The sequence below is a fragment of the Scaptodrosophila lebanonensis genome, unplaced genomic scaffold, assembly GCF_003285725.1.
Source record: "Scaptodrosophila lebanonensis strain 11010-0011.00,11010-0021.00 unplaced genomic scaffold, SlebRS2 tig00000131-arrow-arrow-pilon, whole genome shotgun sequence".
NCBI classification, from domain to species: Eukaryota; Metazoa; Arthropoda; class Insecta; order Diptera; family Drosophilidae; genus Scaptodrosophila; species Scaptodrosophila lebanonensis.
This window is the reverse complement of record NW_022060584.1, coordinates 897,834-917,214: the sequence shown is the minus strand read 5'-3', so window position 1 is coordinate 917,214 and position 19,381 is coordinate 897,834. Positions and strand designations below refer to the sequence as shown.

Sequence of the window (19,381 nt, the reverse complement as noted above, 5' to 3'; positions counted from 1 at the left end):
TTCCACATTTGTTTGTTTGTTTGTCAAACCCCCGCAACCACCGCTCGCACATGCCACGAAAAGTGCTCGTATTTTGCAGCTGCATGCGCTTGGGTGTGAAAAAGGAGGAATAGACGATGTCCCACACACTCAATGGCATAAGTATGCTGACAAAGAAAATTAAAGGCAAAGAGTTTGATATACAATAAGAAATAGAATATGAAATAGAAGTTCCATTTCAGCAACGTCAGGAAATTTGAAATTGTTTTTAAAAATTATACAATTTTAATTCAAATTCTATATTAAAACAAAAGTGGAATGCTCAGAAGAATCTAGATTCTAAGTTTGGTTGTTCTAGATCTTATATTTTCTGAGATCCTTGCGTTCATACAGACAGACAGAACGACTCGTCTTGTCGCACCGATCAAGTATTTAATTTTGGGTAGTCTTACACAGCCTTCATTGCTTATAGTTTTAGAGTTATATTTTTTCCTTAAAATTTATTTGGTGTACATACTTTTGCTACTCAGTGTTTTATATATGGTTGTGGTCTTTGCTAAGTCAATGGCGCTTGCATTAGCTTGCGAAAACATAAAAATGGAAGTTGCTGCTCAAGCTTGAGAGAGTCTGGCGGGTTGAAGAGCTACTTCATGTTGTTGTTGTTGTTGTTGGTCTTGCGGCTCTGCTGTTGTTGTGTGTTTGTTTGTTTGTTTGTTTGTTTGCCTGGCTACGGCTACTCTATTTGTGGCTGCCACATGTTAAGTAGGAACAGGGCATACGACTAGGCCACAAAACCGCTAACCAGCCCCAGCCCCAGTCCCAGCCACCCAAACGAACAGAAACCAACCTGCTGCATATTTAAAGATGCTGCGTTTTTCTCTTTTTGTGCACAAAAGCAACAAAGGTGGCAACATCCATTAACAAAAGCTGCAAGCAAGCCAAGCACATCTTTGAGTTTGCCGTCGTCGTCTATCGTATGGTTTTGTTGTTTGTTTTGTTGACACATGTGTGTGTTTTATGGACTAGGGAGTGGGCTCGGGAGGTTGCAACTCGCAAGCTGCGGACGACACTAGACGCGCTATTAATTGTTTCACAGCAGCTGAGAAAATGCGGCGCTAAAGTCAAGTCAGTGGCAAGCAGTTTTGAACATGAAACGTAAGAAGTTTCGGCAGAGAGCAGCGGATCGGAGCGAGGCAGACAGGCGGGCAGAGGAGCCCAGACTTGCCATCGCCATCTAATAACTGAAAATCGTGACTTTATGTCGCACTTGAAGGCAGCAACTAGGGAGAATACAATGCTTTGCTCAGCTCATAAGTACGAACATGTGTATGTACGCATGTTAAGTAAATTTGTACAGTGGACACCAGCTAATTGAAATTCTGATATTAGACAAAAAAAAGCTAGGTACTTACACGCTATATTTCAGAAACTTATTTAATTGTACTTAAAAAAAATCGCCTCACAATTTAAACAAAAAATATTTTCTTTGAAACTACAGATTATAAAGAAATTATATTATTCGTAAGTTGAAATTATAATGCAATATTTATACATATCTTTATTTTAATTAACAATATTATATTATTTATTAAAAAAATACATAAATTATAAATTATTAATGTATTCCACTAATGGCACTTGTCGACTTTTCAAATGTTTTTAGTAACATCTCAAAAAAAAAAGAAGCAAAGAAAAATAAAAAAATGTATACAATTTGAATTTCAAAGAGGTTTTTTTTTTACAACTGAGCCTTTTGAGGAAGTATTTATGCCACGACTCAATCCCTATTTTTTAGGGCCTGAATTAATTTGTTTTCAATTTTAATAGAAGTATATAAATAGATACTTGATTAATCTTGAAATATGTAAACGATGGTTGTGGCTAAAAAAAAAGAGAATTTTTGTTGCATCCGAATAACCCGTATTCTTACACAAAAATCCTATACTTTTCTGTTGGCTTTATCTGAAAGGTTATTACCACTTCATAATGGAGCTATGGAAGTGGAATATCGCCATTTTGTTAAATAAGTTTCTTCACACACATATATAGTATATCACAATTATTCAACAGATTGTCTTTCAATTCATTAAAATATTGCACACCTATCAAGGAATGCATAAAGTAAACTAGATTGTCTCTATACATTAAAGCATTCTAGATCTATTGAACAATGTCTGAAAGGTTAATAAATTTTGGAGGAAAAAGCAATTGTTACTTAAAATTGAACACATTTTCTGATCAATGTATATAAGTGTAATTTTTCAGGGCAAACCTATATTTGAAAGTATGTTCTTCCTGCAAACATTATTTATTTGATTACCACTGTAAGCATTCATATACGCGTATTGTCGACATTTTCTATCGTATATCTGCGCCCGTTGCCGTCTGATGGCATCTTGGGCAGGCAGGCACACGACACGACACAACTTTTAAGATGAACACGTATCTTAACGTGTCGCATTACAATTTCTAATGTAGACATGTGTGGCTTGGCCTGGCCTGGCTTGGCTTGGCTTGGCCAAAAAGCATGACAAAGCCGCAGCTAAAAGATTGGTTTATGGCAGTGTTTAGTTCGAAAGCTATGGGTCCAGACCAGGGCACATCGCATATAATGCTCGTACTCGTAAATTCGTTTTCTGCACCACTCCTGCTCGCCGTCATATCAATGCCACATAATTACGCTTATTATCAGTCATTCAACACCTACTCAAAATGTGTTCATAATAAACGCGACCAACCCAAAGGAAAAGGGGAAACGAGGAGTGGAATGGAGGCATCAAGCAACGAACTCACGAGCGAGCCACTGGACGGGCCTTGCGAGCGACTCTTCGAGTTGGGGGCAAGTTTTTCAAGTGCCTCGCCTTCTTCTTCTTCTTCTGGCAGACGACAGACTCCCATAAATTTTGCACAGCCTCGGTGGCTGTTTGAGTTTAACTTGACGGGCAGGCCAGCCATGGAAAAAGCCGTTGCTCTTGTGGATGCGACTGCCAGTAGCCTGCCAAATTGCTATGGCAAATTTATGAAAATTTGCTGCGCTTAACGGCAAGTGGCGCGTCAAAAACAGCTATTCGAAAAGGCGCAACAGCAACGGGGCAGGTTCAAAAGGTCTTTGGAAAAATCGTTTGATAGCTCGCTTCTACAACTAGTTGAGATGATCATTGGGTGCAAAGCTGATAGATGTTGTTGCTTTAAAGGTCTACCACATATGCCAGTTGGAAAGGTTATCTCTGGATCGTGATTGCACATAACGAAGGGTGACGTACAAGGGTGTTGGGTTTAAGAAGCCCTTTCCCTGTTCAGAAGAAAAGGTGAAATTTGAATTTTGTTGAAAAGTATTTATTAATTCATCAACATTGATTTGTCTCCTTCACTTATGCTAGCGCTTCTTCCAATCCCCGAAGCACTTTTGAAATGCATTTCTCGCTCGTTCTCAGCTCGTTCTTCGATTTTGGTTTTATTTCAGCAATTGTGTCAAAACGCTTTCCTATCGTAGATCTTTTGAGTTTTGGGACGCAGGGAGTGCCACGGCATAAGTGCATTATTTCTGGGGGGATTGCTTTGAAGGGGACACGATGGATATTGATGAATAAATAAATAAAATTCACCTTTTCTTTTTCCTCGTATTTTCGCAACGATCCTACGTTCAATGAAGTAAACATTGCAGGGACTCAGAACTTTCTGAAAGATTCAAAAAAAGTCCCACCCTTTATAATGTAAAGGTCTAGTATATATCGGTGAAAAAATCGTTTCCTGCATCATCATAAATATAAATAACAATATCGCATAACATTCTGCCGCTTTAAATGAATATTTATTAAAAAGTTTCTTTGACATTTCCTTCCTATCCTATTTCGATTTCTTGACCACTTCACCTCGTACTTCAAAGCAAATAGTTGTCGGCCGCTTCCTGTTATATTTATCAATGGCTTCAAATTTAGCAACAATAGCATATAATCCAGCTAACGAAGGGCCAGCGACACGGATATCGAATGAAACATTCACATCGTATTCTTCGAGAATAAGCAATGTCTACAATAGAAGCTAAACTAATTAAAATCTTATTGAAAACATTTTAGGACCCGCCACTTACGCCTGGTGTATTAATGCACTTGCTTTTCACATCGTTAATAATATGTTTGGTCCAGAAATCGTACCAATGCTCATCAGGACCATACATTCTAGAACAAAAATCGCCAATGTTATAGCTGAAGAATGTTGGTTCCCAATTTCCTCGTTTATATTGAAATGTTTGTACTGATAACTGTAGGAGATAAAAAACACTGTCATTTTGAATAGAATTCTTCTTTTTTTTCATTAAAAATACCGCAATGCGATCTGTTGGTTCGACATCCCATATTGATGTAAAGTTGCCAGTAACGTGCACGAAATCACCATTAAAATTCAAAGAAACGTTGCTTATATCAAATAGACCATGGATATTCAGCGAATTCTCCGGAGGCTCTCGGCAATCAACAAATATTTCCTCATATTCGAGCAGATAATCATACTTGACTGCGCGAACTTGCTCTCCGAGAGCTATGAGCAGTAGAAGATTGGAAATTAAGCTACGCTGACTATACATTCTATTATATATTTATATCTGCACCTACAGTTATTGTATGAAGCCTTTTATAGTCATTTTTTACAGTTATGAGACATTTATGTACTGTTATGAAACATTTAATTTAGGTCTTTTTCGAGTACAACCACCACTTATTGATGCAATCTAGATTAACAAAAACACATCATTCTCCGGTAATTAGTTATGGACTGCCGACCATTTACCCACAAATAACAAAAGCAGAAATGTTGTAAAAAATTTAGTAACAAACAAGAAAGGAATACCCAAAGGGTACAAGGGTATATTAGTTTTGTGCGAGTGCACATGGAACACACAGAAGGAGGCTTGGTAGACCCCACAAAGTATATATATTCTTGATCAGCATGACAAGCCGAGTCGATATAGCCATGTCCGTCTGTCCGTCTGTCTGTCCGTCTGTCTGTCTGTATGAACGCAAGGATCTTCGAAAGTATAAGAGCTAGAATAACCAAACTTGGTATACAGAATCTCCTGAGACCGAGAAAGGACGAGTTTGTTCATTTTTTCTGATCCACCCCCCCACTCCCCCCTATTACCGATTTTCTATAACTTGGAATTCTTGGAATTTTGAACTAAAATTATTATTATTATATATATATATATATATATATATATATATATATATATATATATATATATATATATATATATATATATATATATTATAAAAATAGCTTAAGTAGACTAATCGAATCACATTTACTTTTATCTAAAAATCAAAATATTTAGATTTTATATAGAGTAACATAACAAATATTATATAGTACATTCAAACATACGTACATACAACAATTGTTGGTTCCCAAGTTCCTCGTTTATATTGAAATGTTTGTACTAATAACTGTAGGAGATAAAAAGGATTTATATTTATTTTTTTTATGGAATTCCTCTTTTTATACCCTGTACCCGTAGGGTAAACAGGGTATATTAGGTTTGTGCAAAGTATGTAACATACAGAAGGAAGCATCTCCGACCCCATAAAGTATATATATTCTTGATCAGCATGACGAAAGAAATCGATCTAGACATGTCCGTCCGTCTGTCCGTCTGTCCGTCCGTCTGTCCGTCCGTCTGGATGAACGCGAGGATCTCAGAAACTATAAAAGCTAGAATAACCAAAGTTGGCATCCAGATTCTCCTAGGTCCGAGTAAGGACGAGTTTATTTTTTTTTTTTTAATTTTCCCCCCCTTCCCCCGCTACAGAATTTCGTCAATAGCGTCCACATTTCAAATGCTACCTAAACCAAACTTTGCACACATAATTTATATATAATTGTCTACTGTTGTTCAAAATTTTATTCGGTCAATTCTAAGAAAAGTTATTAGCGAAACAAATTCTCGCCAGTACAACCCCCACAAACTGCAGCAACAAGTTCGCTCTTCTTCTTCTTTTTGTTGCTGCTATGGGCGCATATAACTCAGTGACGGAAGTTTACCTGGGTACAGGGTATTACACTGTCGGGCTTGCTCGACTGTAGCGTTCTCTCTTGTTTTTCTTCGAAAGTACCGCAATGCGATCTGTTGGCTTAACATCGCATATAGGTGTAAGGTTGCCTGATATGTTCACCATATTCGCTAAATTCAAATAAGCCATGGAGATTCTGCGAATTCCCCGGGGGCTCTCGGCAATCAGAAATTATTCCCTCATAATCGAGCAGAAAATCGTACTTGACTTTTCGAGTACAACCACCACTTATTGATGCAATCTAGATTGACAAAAACACAATCTGTCTCATTAGTTGTTAGCAGCACCTCTAATTAATTATTGACGGTACAATAGTGATGTAAATCTGAAATGAACATCGATGTTTTACATCGGAAACGAAAATTGCCATGACAAACATCGATGCAGCGATGCATCGAAAAACTTAACATCGATACATCGATTTTTCATAAAAATTTGTAATATAAAGCAAGAGATGAAAGCAAACGACGAGCGGGATCAACCCTCCTGTGCACGAAACTATTATGCCCTTTGGTTACGGGGTATAAAAATAAGCTAGAAGCGTATATTTGATTTAATTTTACAATTTTTCATTAAAAAATATGTGTTATATTAATAAGTCTAATGCAAGTACATATGCATAGGAAGTCGTGTGTCAATTTGAAGATGAAACTAAAGGGAAGCCTTTTCCATTACTTATGGGTGAAAAATTGGAAAGGTCTCGTATTTTCGCAATGATTTAACGAAGACCTTCTCAATGAAGTTAACATTGAAAGGACTCAGAACCTCTTGGAACAGTTTTGTGTAAAGGCCTAGTATATATCCGTGTAAAAGGCATTTCCTGCAGTATAATTTCCGAACTCCATCGCATAATGAATATTTATTAAAAGAGATTCTTCGACATTTTCCATACAACTATTTGTATTTCTTGACCATTTCACCTCGTACTTCAAAGCAAATAGTTGTTGGCCGCTTCCTGTTAGATTTATCAAAGGCCTCTAATTTTACAACAATAGATAATAAGCCACTTAACGAAGGGCCAGCGAGACCGACATCGAATACCGCATTCACATCGTATTCTTCGAGAATAAGCAATGTCTACAATAGAAGCTAAACTAATTAAAATCTTATTGAAAACATTTTAGGACCCACCACTTACGCCTGGTGTATTAATGCATTTGCTTTTCACATCGTTAATAATATGTTTGCTCCAGATATCGTACCAATACTCATCAGGACCATACATTCTAGAACAAAAATCGCCAATGCTATAGCTGAAGAATGTTGGTTCCCAATTTCCTCGTTTAAATTGAAATGTTTTTACTGATACCTGTTAGAGATAAAAAAGGATTAATATTTTTAAAAGGAAACTCTTATTATTTCCTTTAAAAATACCACAATGCGATCTGTTGGTTCGACATCCCATATTGATGTAAAGTTGCCAGAAACATGGACTGAATCACCATCAAAACTTATAGAAAGTTCGCTTAAATCAACCAGGCTATGGATATTCTGCGAATTCTCCGGAGGCTCTCGGCAATCAGAAAATATTTCGTCATAATCCAGCAGGAAATCGTACTTGACTGCGCGAACTTGCCCTTCGAGAGCTATGATTAGGAGAAGATAGGAAATTAAGCTGCGCTGACTATACATTCCAATATATATTTATAACTGCACCTACAGTTATTTTTTGAAGCCTTTTATAGCCATTTTTTACAGTTATGAAACATTTAATTTAGGGTTTTTCGAGTACAACCACCACTTATTGATGCAATCTAGATTGACAAAAACATCTATCTCATTAGTTGTCAGCATCACCTATAATTAATTATTGACTGTACAACCATTTACCCACAAAAAGCAAAAAGCAGAAAAGTTATAAAAATTTGAGTAACAGAAAAATAAATAAATAAATCTGTCCGTCTCTCCGTCCGTCCGTCCGTATGGGAAACTGGATCTCAGAGACTATAAGAGATAGAGACACCACAGATGCTTTATGTGTGTATTTTTATACTCTGTACATGAAATGTACAAGAGTATATTAGGTTTGCGGGAGCTGAAAAATGTAACAGGCAGAAGGAGGCGTGGCAGACCCCACAAAGTATATATATTCTTGATCAGCATGACGAGACGAGTCGATCTAGCCCTGTCTGTCTGTCTGTCCGTCTGTCCGTCTGTCCGTCCGTATGAACACCTGGATCTCAGAGACTATAAGAGATAGAGACACCAAATTTTGCACGAAGATGCGTTATGTGTGTATTCTATACGAGTTTGTTTTATTTTTTTGATTTTCCCCCCCACTTCCCCCCTATGGGGGTTTTCCCGATTTTCCATTCGTATAATCGCCTATATCTCGGAGACCATAAGACCTAGGAACACCAAATTTTAGTCCCAGATGCCTTATGTGAATACGCAGAAAATGTATATTTTGGAATTCCCCTCCCTCCCCCCTCTACCCCGCAAATCGTAACTCCCGTAATTCTTGGAATTTCGAACTAAAATTTTGGAAATACCCCCAGTTAGTTATTATGTGTCCGTATGCCAAATTTCATTATGATAGACCGATTTAACAAGAAGTTATAGCCATAAATATATTTGCTGATGCAGCGCTGCTGCAGCGCTGCTCAAGCGCTGCCCGCGGCTGTTGTTGATGTTGCTGTTTGGTTGACTGCGAAAATGCTTACACAGACACGAATAGATGCGCATAGGCATACATACACTCACACAGACGCAATTGCTATGTAAATGTGCAATTGTACACCCTTTACGTGAGTTCGAATACCGAGAAAGGTAAAATCGATCATTGAATTTTTTTTTATTTTCTTAATTTTTGTATTTTCTATAATTATTGTAAACATATGTACAGAGTATTTCAAAGTCGGGACACCCGACTTTAGCTTTTTTACTTGTTTTTATTATTATTTTCCCCTACTCCCTCCAATGAGGTATTTTCGGTAACTCCGTTTGTATAATCATTCATATCTTGAAGATTATAAGACCTAGAGACACCAATACTAAAATATCCCAGACCAGTTATCGATTTTTGGAGAACAATATTATAAATAGATTGTCTCTCTATACATTAAATAATCTAGATCTATTAAGTAATGATTGAAATGTTTAAGATATTGATTTTCAAAGATCGTAACTTCAGTGGTATCTTTGTGTTAGGTAGTAGGTAAGTAATGCTACTTAAGAAGAAACCATATTAATTGTCATTTCAAATAATTTAATAATATCTTAACATAAAAGGTGGACGTTCTTGTTTTAGAGATCTATTACATGTTTATAGGAAAGGTCATCTCTAGATCGTGCTGGCACATAACGAAAGGTGTCGTATGTTGGGTTTGTAGATGAAACTTAAGAGAAGCGTTTTCCATTACTTATAGATAGAAAATTGCAATAGATAGGCAGGTAGTCGTGATTGGAAAGGACTCGAATTTTCGCAATGATCATACGTTTAAGGAAGACATTCTCAATGAAGATGACGTTGAATGGACTCAGAACATCTTGGAACAGTTTCGGGGAAAGCCCTACTTTTCATCATGTAAAGGTGTAGCATATCGCAGTATAAAATACGTCTCCTCCAACATCAATTCTGAATAAGAACCTTTGGTTATAAATAACAATATCGCATAACAAGTCGCTGTAAGTGAATATTTATTAAAATATTTCGATATGTCCGCTCGAACTATTTGTATTTCTTGACCATTTCACCTCGTACTTCAAAGCAAATAGTTGTCGGCCGTTTCCTATTAGATTTGTCAAAGGCTTCATATTTTATAACAATAGAAAATATTCCACTTAATGAAGGTCCAAGGCTGGGGACATTGAATGTAGCATTCAGATCGTATTGTTCGAAAATATGTTTTGTCTACAATAGAAGCTAAACTAATTAAAATCTTACTGAAAACATTTTAGGACCCACCACTTACGCCTGGTGTATTAATGCATTTGCTTTTCACATCGTTAATAATATGTTTGGTCCAGAAATCGTACCAATGCTCACCAGGACTATACATTTTAGGACAAAAATCTTCAATGTTATAGTTAAAAAACGTTGGTTCCCAATTTCCTCGTTTATATTGAAATGTTTGTACTGATAACTGTAGGAGATAAAAAGGATTGTCAGTTTTAATTGAGTTCTTCTTTTTTCTATCTTTAAAAATACCGCAATGCGATCTGTTGGGTCGACATTCCACACAGTTGTTAAGTTGCCAGATAAGTTCACCAAATCTCCATTAAAACGCATGGAAAATTCGCTTAAATCAAATAGGCCATAGATATTCTGCGAATTCTCCGGAGGCTCTCGGCAATCAAAAAATACTTCCTCATATTCGAGCAGAAAATCGTACTTGACTGCGCGAACTTGCGCTCCGAGAGCTATGATTAGGAGAAGATTGGAAATTAAGCTACGCTGACTATACATTCCAATATACATTTATAACTGCACCTACAGTTATTTTATAAAGCCTTTTATAGCCATTTTTTACGGTTGTAAAATATTTAATTTAGGTCTTTCTCGAGTACAACTACCACTTATTGATGAAATCTAGATTAACAAAAACACTCTGTCTCATTAGTTGTCAGCAGCACCTGTAATTTATTATTGAATGTACAGCCATTTACCCACACATAGCAAAAAGCATAAAAGTTGTAAAAATGTCAGTAAAAACAAATGAACAGCAAATTATTAATTGAATCTTAATTGCTGAATAGCAGTTACTGACTGTAAAAGTACGATAGAAAGAAAGACACAATTCACTTTTAATGTAAAACATATGAACACTCTTATATGTTGTGAGAGAGGGAAAGAGACGGTGAATATTTGTTTTGCTTATTTTATGGATATACTTGTAGTTAAGCAAATTAATTGACTTTTGTGCGTGTATTAATGGCAACATACGAGTATGCGTGTTCTTGCGCCCGCAACATTTATTTATTTACTTATGTATATATGTATATAGTACTTATGTATATATTGGTGTAACGAATTTAAGTGCACCATTATTGAATAGAATTTAGCAAAAATTTGTATTATCAACATGTAAGAGCATAGCAGAATAATTTGGTTAACTTGTGTGCCATTTCAAGAAGATAACATCGGATTAAACTTCCGTCGCATGCGATTGCCTGGCAATATGTTGCGGTTGACTTAGCAACATTGTTGGTAGTATGCATTTAATTTGTTGCAGGAAGAAAACGAAGAAGAAGCAAATGCCAAGAGGCACGACATTAGGAAAATTATGCGATATTATTTACGCAACATGTTTCTTATCAAATTTTGATGAAATGGGTTAGCAGGCAGATAGTAAATATAATTCATTCATTGGCGTCACAATTTGTTGTTGTCATGACAAATTTTCGAGAATAATTAAACAATTGGCAGCATTATTTGTTTGTGTTGCGCTGCTATCGAGCTCTTATTTGAGAATCTTTGAAAATTCTCAATCAGTTTTATGATTACGATGGTTCGTCAGAAGTGCACATACAAGTATATTAAAAAGAGGGCCAAGTTTTTCACGCAACAAATGAATTATTTACGAATCGTAAATATATAGTACATATACTCGTATTTACATATGTACATAACACAATATAATGAATTTAATAAGGGAAAATTTTAAGCCTACTTTATATAGGCAAACGTTTATGTTTCAACTGCTTAACAACTGTAGTTCTTATGAGATACAGAAAACAAAATCTATAACTAAAAGAACACTAGGGAGGCATCTCAGTTTAAATCTAAATAAAGAACCACAAAATATAATATTTATTACATTTAAAGTCTAATAAGAATTGGTTAAAACTATTGTTAATGAAAAATGAAAAATTTGCTAATAACTTAAGGCATATGCCCGAAATCTTTGTATCTTAATTAGTTGTCAGTATCGCTGAACTATCGCAATACTTTTTGCGATAGAAATTAATGTCTTCTCTCTTGACTCACTTACGAGTATCATTTCTAACCCAAAGGCATGTAATCGATTAATGCAGGACATCAAAATGCAAAGAGCTTGCACGTACACAAAAAAATGCCCAAAGGCTTAACAGAACATCTATTTATAAATCGAGTCGTACATTACACACATCTAACCATAAACGGACGTGCCAGCAACAACTGCAATATCAATTTAAAAGCAAATAGCAGGCAGGCCGCAGGTAGGCAGGCTGGACGTCCGCATCCACATTCACTTTATAAGGCAACTGGCAAATGCCCCAAAATGGATCTGGCCATCGTCGCTGAGAGAGCTTGGCTTTAGAAGCTGCCTGCTGCCTGTGCTGCCTCCGCTGCTTCTGATGTTGCAACACCATGACAAATGCAACTCAAGTGACACATTGTGCGGCAACAAAAGCAAAACAGCATGCTGCACATGCAACTAATGGGCAACAGGAAGGAGGAAGGAAGGAGGAAACGACGGACGGCCGACAGAGAGGGGCTTTCAATGCATTCCAACTGCTATTTCATATTTATGCAAGCAAATGTAGTTGCCTGCCACGGAAATGTAACTGCGTGGGCGCTCTTGCAACACAGGTGAATGCCACCAGTCAGGCAGGCAGTCAGGCAGCTATTAGAGAGCTGCAGACTGCTTTCAAAGGTCAAAGACATTGGCGAGTAGGAAAAAATCTGTGCATTCGAAATAAAAGATGTACTTATATACTCGTCCATATATACTGTACTATATGCTATATGCATACTGCGTAATAAAGACGCAAATTCAATTTGCAGAAAGAAAAGCTGGCGCCCAGCTGAAGACGTCACTATTTGACAAGCGAGACACCTGCCACGAAGCGCCGGTGAGCTGGGGGTAGAAGGCAGCTGCAACTAACTGCAGATACATATTGAATAGAGATACAGTTGCAACTGCACTGAAATAAAATCAAGAAGATGTGCACGAAATCGAATTATGTCTGAGCAGAAAAGTGACTTAGATAGCAAACAAATGCCGGAGAGTAACAGGAAGTAAGAAAGGCATTTATGTACACTCAAAAACAAGTGGCATAGTATAAATGAATAGTTTCATATTCCATTTAATGTAACTAAAAACATATTCAATTACTGATTTAAACATGAATAATGTTCAAAACAAAGTGTAAATTTTTGTCATTTAAGGGTCTTATGCACTATTTAATGATGGGATCATATATAATTTTAATATGCGTTCACTTCAAAAACAAATATTTAAACTAACTATATTCCATAGTAAATTTTCATATTTGTTTAAACTTTAATCTCTTAGTCAACTTAAATCTACTAGAAATATGTTAAATTTTAATATTTTTTATAGTTAAATCGACATTTTTCAAATGTAAAAAAGAGACAAACATTGGGTAGCATTCTGAAGTCAGTTTTCAGTGGTTTTGTGGTATAAATACAAAGTGTATGTGTCAAGTAAGTGTATTCAATCAGCTTTTCTTCACTTCTAATATGAATATTTGATCTAAACTATATAAACTATATAAAAAGCATAAAAAACATCAAGATAATTAATTGATAATAACAAAATAATTTGAAAATTACTTTCTCCTAGAATGGTTCATATACACAATATATATATACAAGTATATGTAAAATGTAAATGCATTATGGAAATGGAAATATCATAATTTAAAAAAGTAAAATACCGTAGAGTAGGAAGAAAGTGAGAAAAATATTTTATAATTATAAAAAATCATCACTTGTGATTTAATATCGGTCACACTTTAAATTTAATATTTTAATATGAAACTCGAAATTGAAATTATATTTACTAAAACACTCTATTTAAATTTATGAATTTATTTAAATTTGGAAAGGTAGTGAAAGTTGTTCTCAGTGTTTAAAGATGATATATAAAGGTATCCTATGGCTGTAGTCAACAATTGAGTTTACAGCAAAGCCGAACAAACTTTGGCAGACAATTGTGCCTTTGAGCCCCGCCGTGGCAAACATCAACAACAAAGAACAGGAGCGCAGCTGTTGCATACATATGAATACTCGCATCTGTACCTATATATGTAGGTACATATATGTAGTATGAATTCGTATATAAATGTAAGATGCAAATAAAATAATATAAAAAGTAATTTGAAAATTTTACGCAAAGCACGAGGCGAACTTCCATGGGATTGTCTGTTTTGTCTGAGTCTGTGTGAAATGGCAAAGAAAAATTGTAGCAGACACTTGATGAAAAGCCAAGGAGTCGGCTAAGAAGCATAGGAAGAGAGTGTTGGGGGATGGGGGAGGAGGGGGCGACACACACGTATTTAATTTGCAGTAGCTGCTAAAGTTAAAAGCAAATCCAACGACGGCGATGACGATGACGATGACTCCCACTCCGCCTACGCAACTTCATTTGACGCAGACAGACAGACAACAAGTTTCTGTTTCAGTTTCCGTCTCCCTGTCTGTTGTTTTTATGGCCACGGAACCCACCCATGGTGTGTTTTATTCATTTAATACAATTGTTGCCTTTTTACTTGCCTTATTAATGGCCAGCAACGAAGCTACAAATGTATCTTTTCTGCGCATATGAGTTTTGTTCGTTTGTCTGTGCACCTAAAACAGAAGTTTACGAGTCTGAGCAGCAGAAGGAGACTCATTAAAAGTTACAGCTGCCATTTTATTCGGTTTTTTTTTTTTTCAATTTCAAGTTTATGAGTAATTACTGAAGTTAAATGAAAACGCAGCTTAAGTCATAATAAAATTAACTTTAATTTTATTGGCCAGCTAATCAAGAAGCGCTCGTCGTCAGCTACCTAGCTACGCATTTTATAGTTGCCCACAAAAGTGTGCACACAATGGGATATCGCATAGATTTTGTTGCCCGCAAGTCAATTCAGCGAGCATCAATTACACACTTTAGTTTTATATGTATTTCTATAACATTTATTTAATTTAAGCCAACAACATCATTCAAGCGACAATTTAATTTCCACCTAAGTCTGTTCTTTATTTCCATTTGAGCCAAACAACACATCGAGTTTGAAAAATCTGGTTTCTGATTTCAAAATATTTTCTTTTCAAAAGCATCTATTAACAAAATTTGAAGCCAATCCGATGTAGCAGTACAAATGAAGCTCCTACTTTTGGCAACAAAATTAATATATATAATAATACAAGTATAATTAATATATATAATAATATAATTAATATATATAATAATATAATTAATATATATAATAATATAATTAATATATATAATAATATAATTAATATATATAATAATATAATTAATATATATAATTTAACGGCCATTGCATTTATAAGCCATTATAATTCCCAACTAGCTAGGGTCCTTTTTTGAATTGAAGTCCACAATCTGTTCTGCATTGTATTTGAAAATTCTGCCTTCTGGTATCAAATCTGTGATTCCGAAATCATCCAATCTAATGTAGCTTCTTTAGTAGGCTCAAAACAAAATTTGACTTCCTGGTGCCTTATAATTCCCAACTAGCTTCATTCATTATTTGAATTGTAGTCAAAAACGTTCTACAAGTATATGAAAATGCCTTATTCTGGTTTCAAATCGGTGATATCGAAAACATCTATCGCTCCGACTTTTGGCCACAAAATAGGCACAAAACCAAATTAGAATTCCAGGTACCTTATAATGCGCAACTATCCATGTTCTTTATTGGAATTGAAGTCGAAAAAGTTGGAACAATAATTCGGACACAATTTATTTGGAAATTCAAACTTAAGATTTCGAGTTGAAGAGTCCAATAAATATTTTACGTCTAAAATCTTTTCTTTAACCCATTGTTTACAGTCCAACGATATGCAAATTTATGAGCGCAAGCGTGCTCGCACTCGTGCTCGCTTGTCTTTCATTTCTCATTCCGTGCGATCAAATCATAAAAGTGCAGTAAAAGAATTTATTGCAGCACTCGACGTTGTCAGCAAGACTTAAAAACGGGGCTTGGTTCGGGACAGGTATATTCATTTATCAACATTGGCGGTCATGTAAAAATTGTTTCTTTATGCCAGCATTTTAAATAAATTGTTGCGCTGTGTAAATGCAAAAGGTATCTCTCAGATACTGCATGCAACTCAAATCACGCCCGGCACGTTGCCCGTAAAAGTCTTGACGGCCTATAAATTTTGTGGAGTGTGTGGGCGCCCGCCAAAGCCGCTATAAAACACGGGCGATGCGAACTCTATAATGTGAACTGAAATATTTAAGTATTGATTTTAATGTTTTGCTCGTTTCTATATCTTTGCAGACAAATAGCGCCTGCCTATGCGAAGGTCAATGGCGGCACAGCCATTCCCCTGCCGGCCACGGTCATGGTGCAGCGGCGTTGTCCGCCGGATAAGGTGCGACCACTGCCACCGACGCCGAACCATGCTCCAAGTAAGTCGAAGAATTATTATTATTATTATTATTAAAAAATATTTTAAAAGCAACCCCTGAAATCAGTGCAGAGTCGCAGAGTCCCAGCACATCATTACGCGCCATTGTTTGGGCACTGCAAACAAATTTTGGGCCAAAAGCCTTTCAGCGTATCAAACAGCTACCCCCAAGGGACGGTACTTAGTCAAACAGCCAAGGGACTCAGCTGGGTTAGAGCAGCATGTGCGTATAAGCATGTATTGAGTATGTGGGTTTGTTTTTTTGGACCGAGATTTAGTAGCAAAAAAATTAGAGTGGGGGGGGGGGGGACTTAGTGGCCCCCTGTTGGGCGCGTTTTTAAAAGACTGGTACAAATGCATGAAAGCACACATTTGCTGCTTGAAAGTGAAAATAAATGCGACTCTTGCTGGGTTTTTAAAGCGGGCTCAGCTAAGGGTTTCTGGCTACTACAAAATATTGGTAGTTAGTAAAATAAGTGAAGCTTCTTTGAGTTATTACAGCAGGGAGCTTAAAAGCCTTATAACTCATCATATACATGAAGTGTCGATTGGGGCAACCAATTAATTAAGTTCACTATCCGCACAGACTCTAGCGCTGATTTATAGACAGTTGTTTCCACAGTGACAGCCCCATGACAGTCTCAAGTGGGCGCCAGCAAAAGAAAATTAATTAACAATAAAGAGCCATATGCGTACGAGTGGGTTGACAGTTCCTTAACTTTTTTGTCAATTCCTACTTGCAGCGATTCCCGGTCTGGGCAAAAGCGGCAGTGATTTCAACTCCAGCCGTCCGAATAGTCCGCCCACCAGCAATCACACCATTCAGAGTCTGAAGAGTGGCAATAATAACAGGTAAGTTGCACACATTTGCACTTCTTTTTAACGTCATTAAGATTCTCTGCTCTTCACCTCCCTACAGCTTGCGTCCACCCACCGTTAAGAGCAATCACCAAAGCGGCATACCCTCGCCCAGCAGTCTCACTGCACCGCACCATGCCATCCCTCAACAGGCTCCACAGAAACACTCGATGCTGGACAAGCTCAAGCTCTTTAATAAGGAGAAGCAACAGAATGCAGCGAATGCGGCGGCAGCGGTCAACAAAACTCAAATACAATCGAAAAGAACTTCCTCCTCGTCGGGTTTCAGTTCGGCGCGCTCCGAACGTTCAGACTCCAGCCTCAGTCTAAACGATGGCAACAACTCACAGATCAAGCCGCCCAGCATTAGTGTGAGTGTCAATAAGGCGCTGCAGAAGCACAATACCAAGCAGTCGAAGCTGCTGGCCGCCCAACAAAAGAAGGAACAGTCCAAGGCCAGCAAGCTGGACAAGAAAGAGAAGAGTCCGGCGCGTTCCCTGCACAAGGAAGAGCTTCAACAGTCGGGGAATGAGTCTCGCAGCTCCACAATGGGTCGCACAGCCAAAAATTCACTGCCTCGAGGCATTGCTGCCGAAAAGAACACTGCCAAAACATCGTCCAAATCATCTTTGCACTCCAAGTCCGATTCAAAGAGCTCCCTGAATGTGCCCAGCAACCAGATCAAGGCCGTGCAGAGTCCCAGCGGCACGGGCCTACCCAAACCCATAGCGGCTATCAAAGGCACCAGTAAACTGCCACAGCCGGGTGACAGCAACAAAAGCTTGCGCCTAAGCGGCTCCACCTCTCAGCACGAGCTAATGCTGCTGAAGCGCGAGCCCAGCGACATATCAAGTCAGGGGACGCAAACCAATAACATATCCGCGGAACAATCGACTGTCCCAACCTCAACCAGCAACAATACCTCTCCACATATCCTGAAAGCGATGCCGCCACCATCGCCTCCTTACTACGCCAACAGCTTACCTCCAACCTTGTCGCACATATCACATGCTGGCGGTTATTTATCGGAGCCCAGCACTCCCCAACACAGCACCTATGGCGGCAGCCGCCTACCCCCTCCAAAGTCTGCGCTAAGCGCTCCGCGAAAGCTCGAATACAATGCGGGTCCGCATATTTTGGCCTCGCCAGGTGCTCGTTCGCCACTCCAGCGGACCCCCAACTCGGCACCCAATACGCCCACCGCTTCGCCCAGCAAATTCCATACGATACCCTCGAAAATCGTGGGCACCATTTACGAGTCCAAAGAGGAGCAATTGCCCCCATCTGCGGGGGACGAAGGTCGTTTGGGCGTCTTGCCCATGCGTCCGCTCCTGCGCGGCTACAATTCGCACGTGACATTGCCCACGCGCGGAGCACGCGGTGGCGCCCAACAGCATCACCAGCCCTACATGGCTGACTTCTGCGAAACCGAGTTGGGTCAGGGCTATTGCAGCGATGGCGATGCCCTGCGCGTGGGAAACTCCGCAAACGCCGGTCGCTATCACGACATCGACAACGGCTATCTGTCCGAAGGCAGCAGCGGATTGGGAACGAACCATTCCCATGGCAAACACTTTCTCAGCATGATGCGCGCGCGCACGCAGCTCCCCACAACCATTGAGGAACGGTAAGTACCACAAATGCACCTTTTACTGTTCTGTTCGAATTTAACCCATGAGTCACCCAACATTTTGAAGGCGGTTGGCTGTTGGCGGTCGGGGCACAGTGGCATAACTTCATTACTGAGGTGATCAGTTTTTGAGTTACATATATGTAAATTGTCTTTTCTTTCAAGACAATAGACAGAAATGCTGAATGTCTGCTTGAATGCCTTTCAGTTTTCAAATGCAATTTGAAATTTTTTTATCTACAAAATAATCGCTCATTCAATCTGAATTTGTAGGCAGTTTAGAATTTAAAGAACCCTTCGTTAGGACCATTATAAATTTGCTCCCTTCGCCATTTTAACGAAAAAATAAAATAAAATATTTTTAGAAAGAATTTCCATTTCGAAATATTTGAAACTGACTCCATCGATGTAATCAGTGCTACGAACAAATGTCCTGTTAATAAATGCCTTGAATCGGTTATTTTACCATAAGCATACCTTTGAAAGAGCTCAAGGACTCAACGGACTTTGGTTGAAATTATGGCCAGCTGGCAA

At 37.9% G+C, this 19,381-nt stretch overlaps 3 protein-coding genes across 3 annotated transcripts; 1 reads left to right on the top strand and 2 right to left on the bottom strand.

The window, feature by feature from the left end:
* Positions 1-3,825: 3,825 nt before the first annotated feature.
* LOC115629070 lies at positions 3,826-4,561 on the bottom strand. Its single transcript, XM_030525386.1, has 3 exons — positions 4,304-4,561; positions 4,070-4,240; positions 3,826-4,008 (listed from the first exon to the last, which is right to left on the bottom strand). Exons 1-3 carry the CDS (start codon positions 4,559-4,561, stop codon positions 3,826-3,828), a joined length of 612 nt encoding a protein of 203 aa, XP_030381246.1.
* Positions 4,562-6,865: 2,304 nt separating this feature from the next.
* LOC115629069 lies at positions 6,866-10,045 on the bottom strand. Its single transcript, XM_030525385.1, has 4 exons — positions 9,952-10,045; positions 7,419-7,630; positions 7,183-7,353; positions 6,866-7,121 (listed from the first exon to the last, which is right to left on the bottom strand). Exons 1-4 carry the CDS (start codon positions 10,043-10,045, stop codon positions 6,939-6,941), a joined length of 660 nt encoding a protein of 219 aa, XP_030381245.1. The 3' UTR covers positions 6,866-6,938.
* A 2,886-nt stretch (positions 10,046-12,931) lies between these two features.
* LOC115629068 (protein sickie-like) lies at positions 12,932-18,951 on the top strand. The gene is made up of 5 exons (XM_030525383.1): positions 12,932-12,987; positions 16,230-16,360; positions 17,103-17,211; positions 17,279-18,844; positions 18,915-18,951. The coding sequence occupies exons 1-5, from the start codon at positions 12,932-12,934 to the stop codon at positions 18,949-18,951; spliced, it is 1,899 nt and encodes a 632-aa protein (XP_030381243.1).
* The last annotated feature ends 430 nt before the right edge of the window (positions 18,952-19,381 follow it).

Coding starts and splice junctions, on each gene's coding strand:
- LOC115629068 (XM_030525383.1), top strand. CDS start 12,932: ATGTCTGAGCAGAAAAGTGACTTAGATAGCAAACAAATGCCGGAGAGT. Junction 16,361..17,102: donor GACGCCGAACCATGCTCCAA/GTAAGTCGAAGA, acceptor TCCTACTTGCAG/CGATTCCCGGTCTGGGCAAA. Junction 17,212..17,278: donor AAGAGTGGCAATAATAACAG/GTAAGTTGCACA, acceptor ACCTCCCTACAG/CTTGCGTCCACCCACCGTTA.
- LOC115629069 (XM_030525385.1), bottom strand. CDS start 10,045: ATGTATAGTCCTGGTGAGCATTGGTACGATTTCTGGACCAAACATATT. Junction 7,631..9,951: donor TAATACACCAGGCGTAAGTG/GTGGGTCCTAAA, acceptor TCCTAATCATAG/CTCTCGAAGGGCAAGTTCGC. Junction 7,354..7,418: donor AACCAACAGATCGCATTGTG/GTATTTTTAAAG, acceptor TATCTCTAACAG/GTATCAGTAAAAACATTTCA.
- LOC115629070 (XM_030525386.1), bottom strand. CDS start 4,561: ATGTATAGTCAGCGTAGCTTAATTTCCAATCTTCTACTGCTCATAGCT. Junction 4,241..4,303: donor AACCAACAGATCGCATTGCG/GTATTTTTAATG, acceptor TATCTCCTACAG/TTATCAGTACAAACATTTCA. Junction 4,009..4,069: donor AGTGCATTAATACACCAGGC/GTAAGTGGCGGG, acceptor CTTCTATTGTAG/ACATTGCTTATTCTCGAAGA.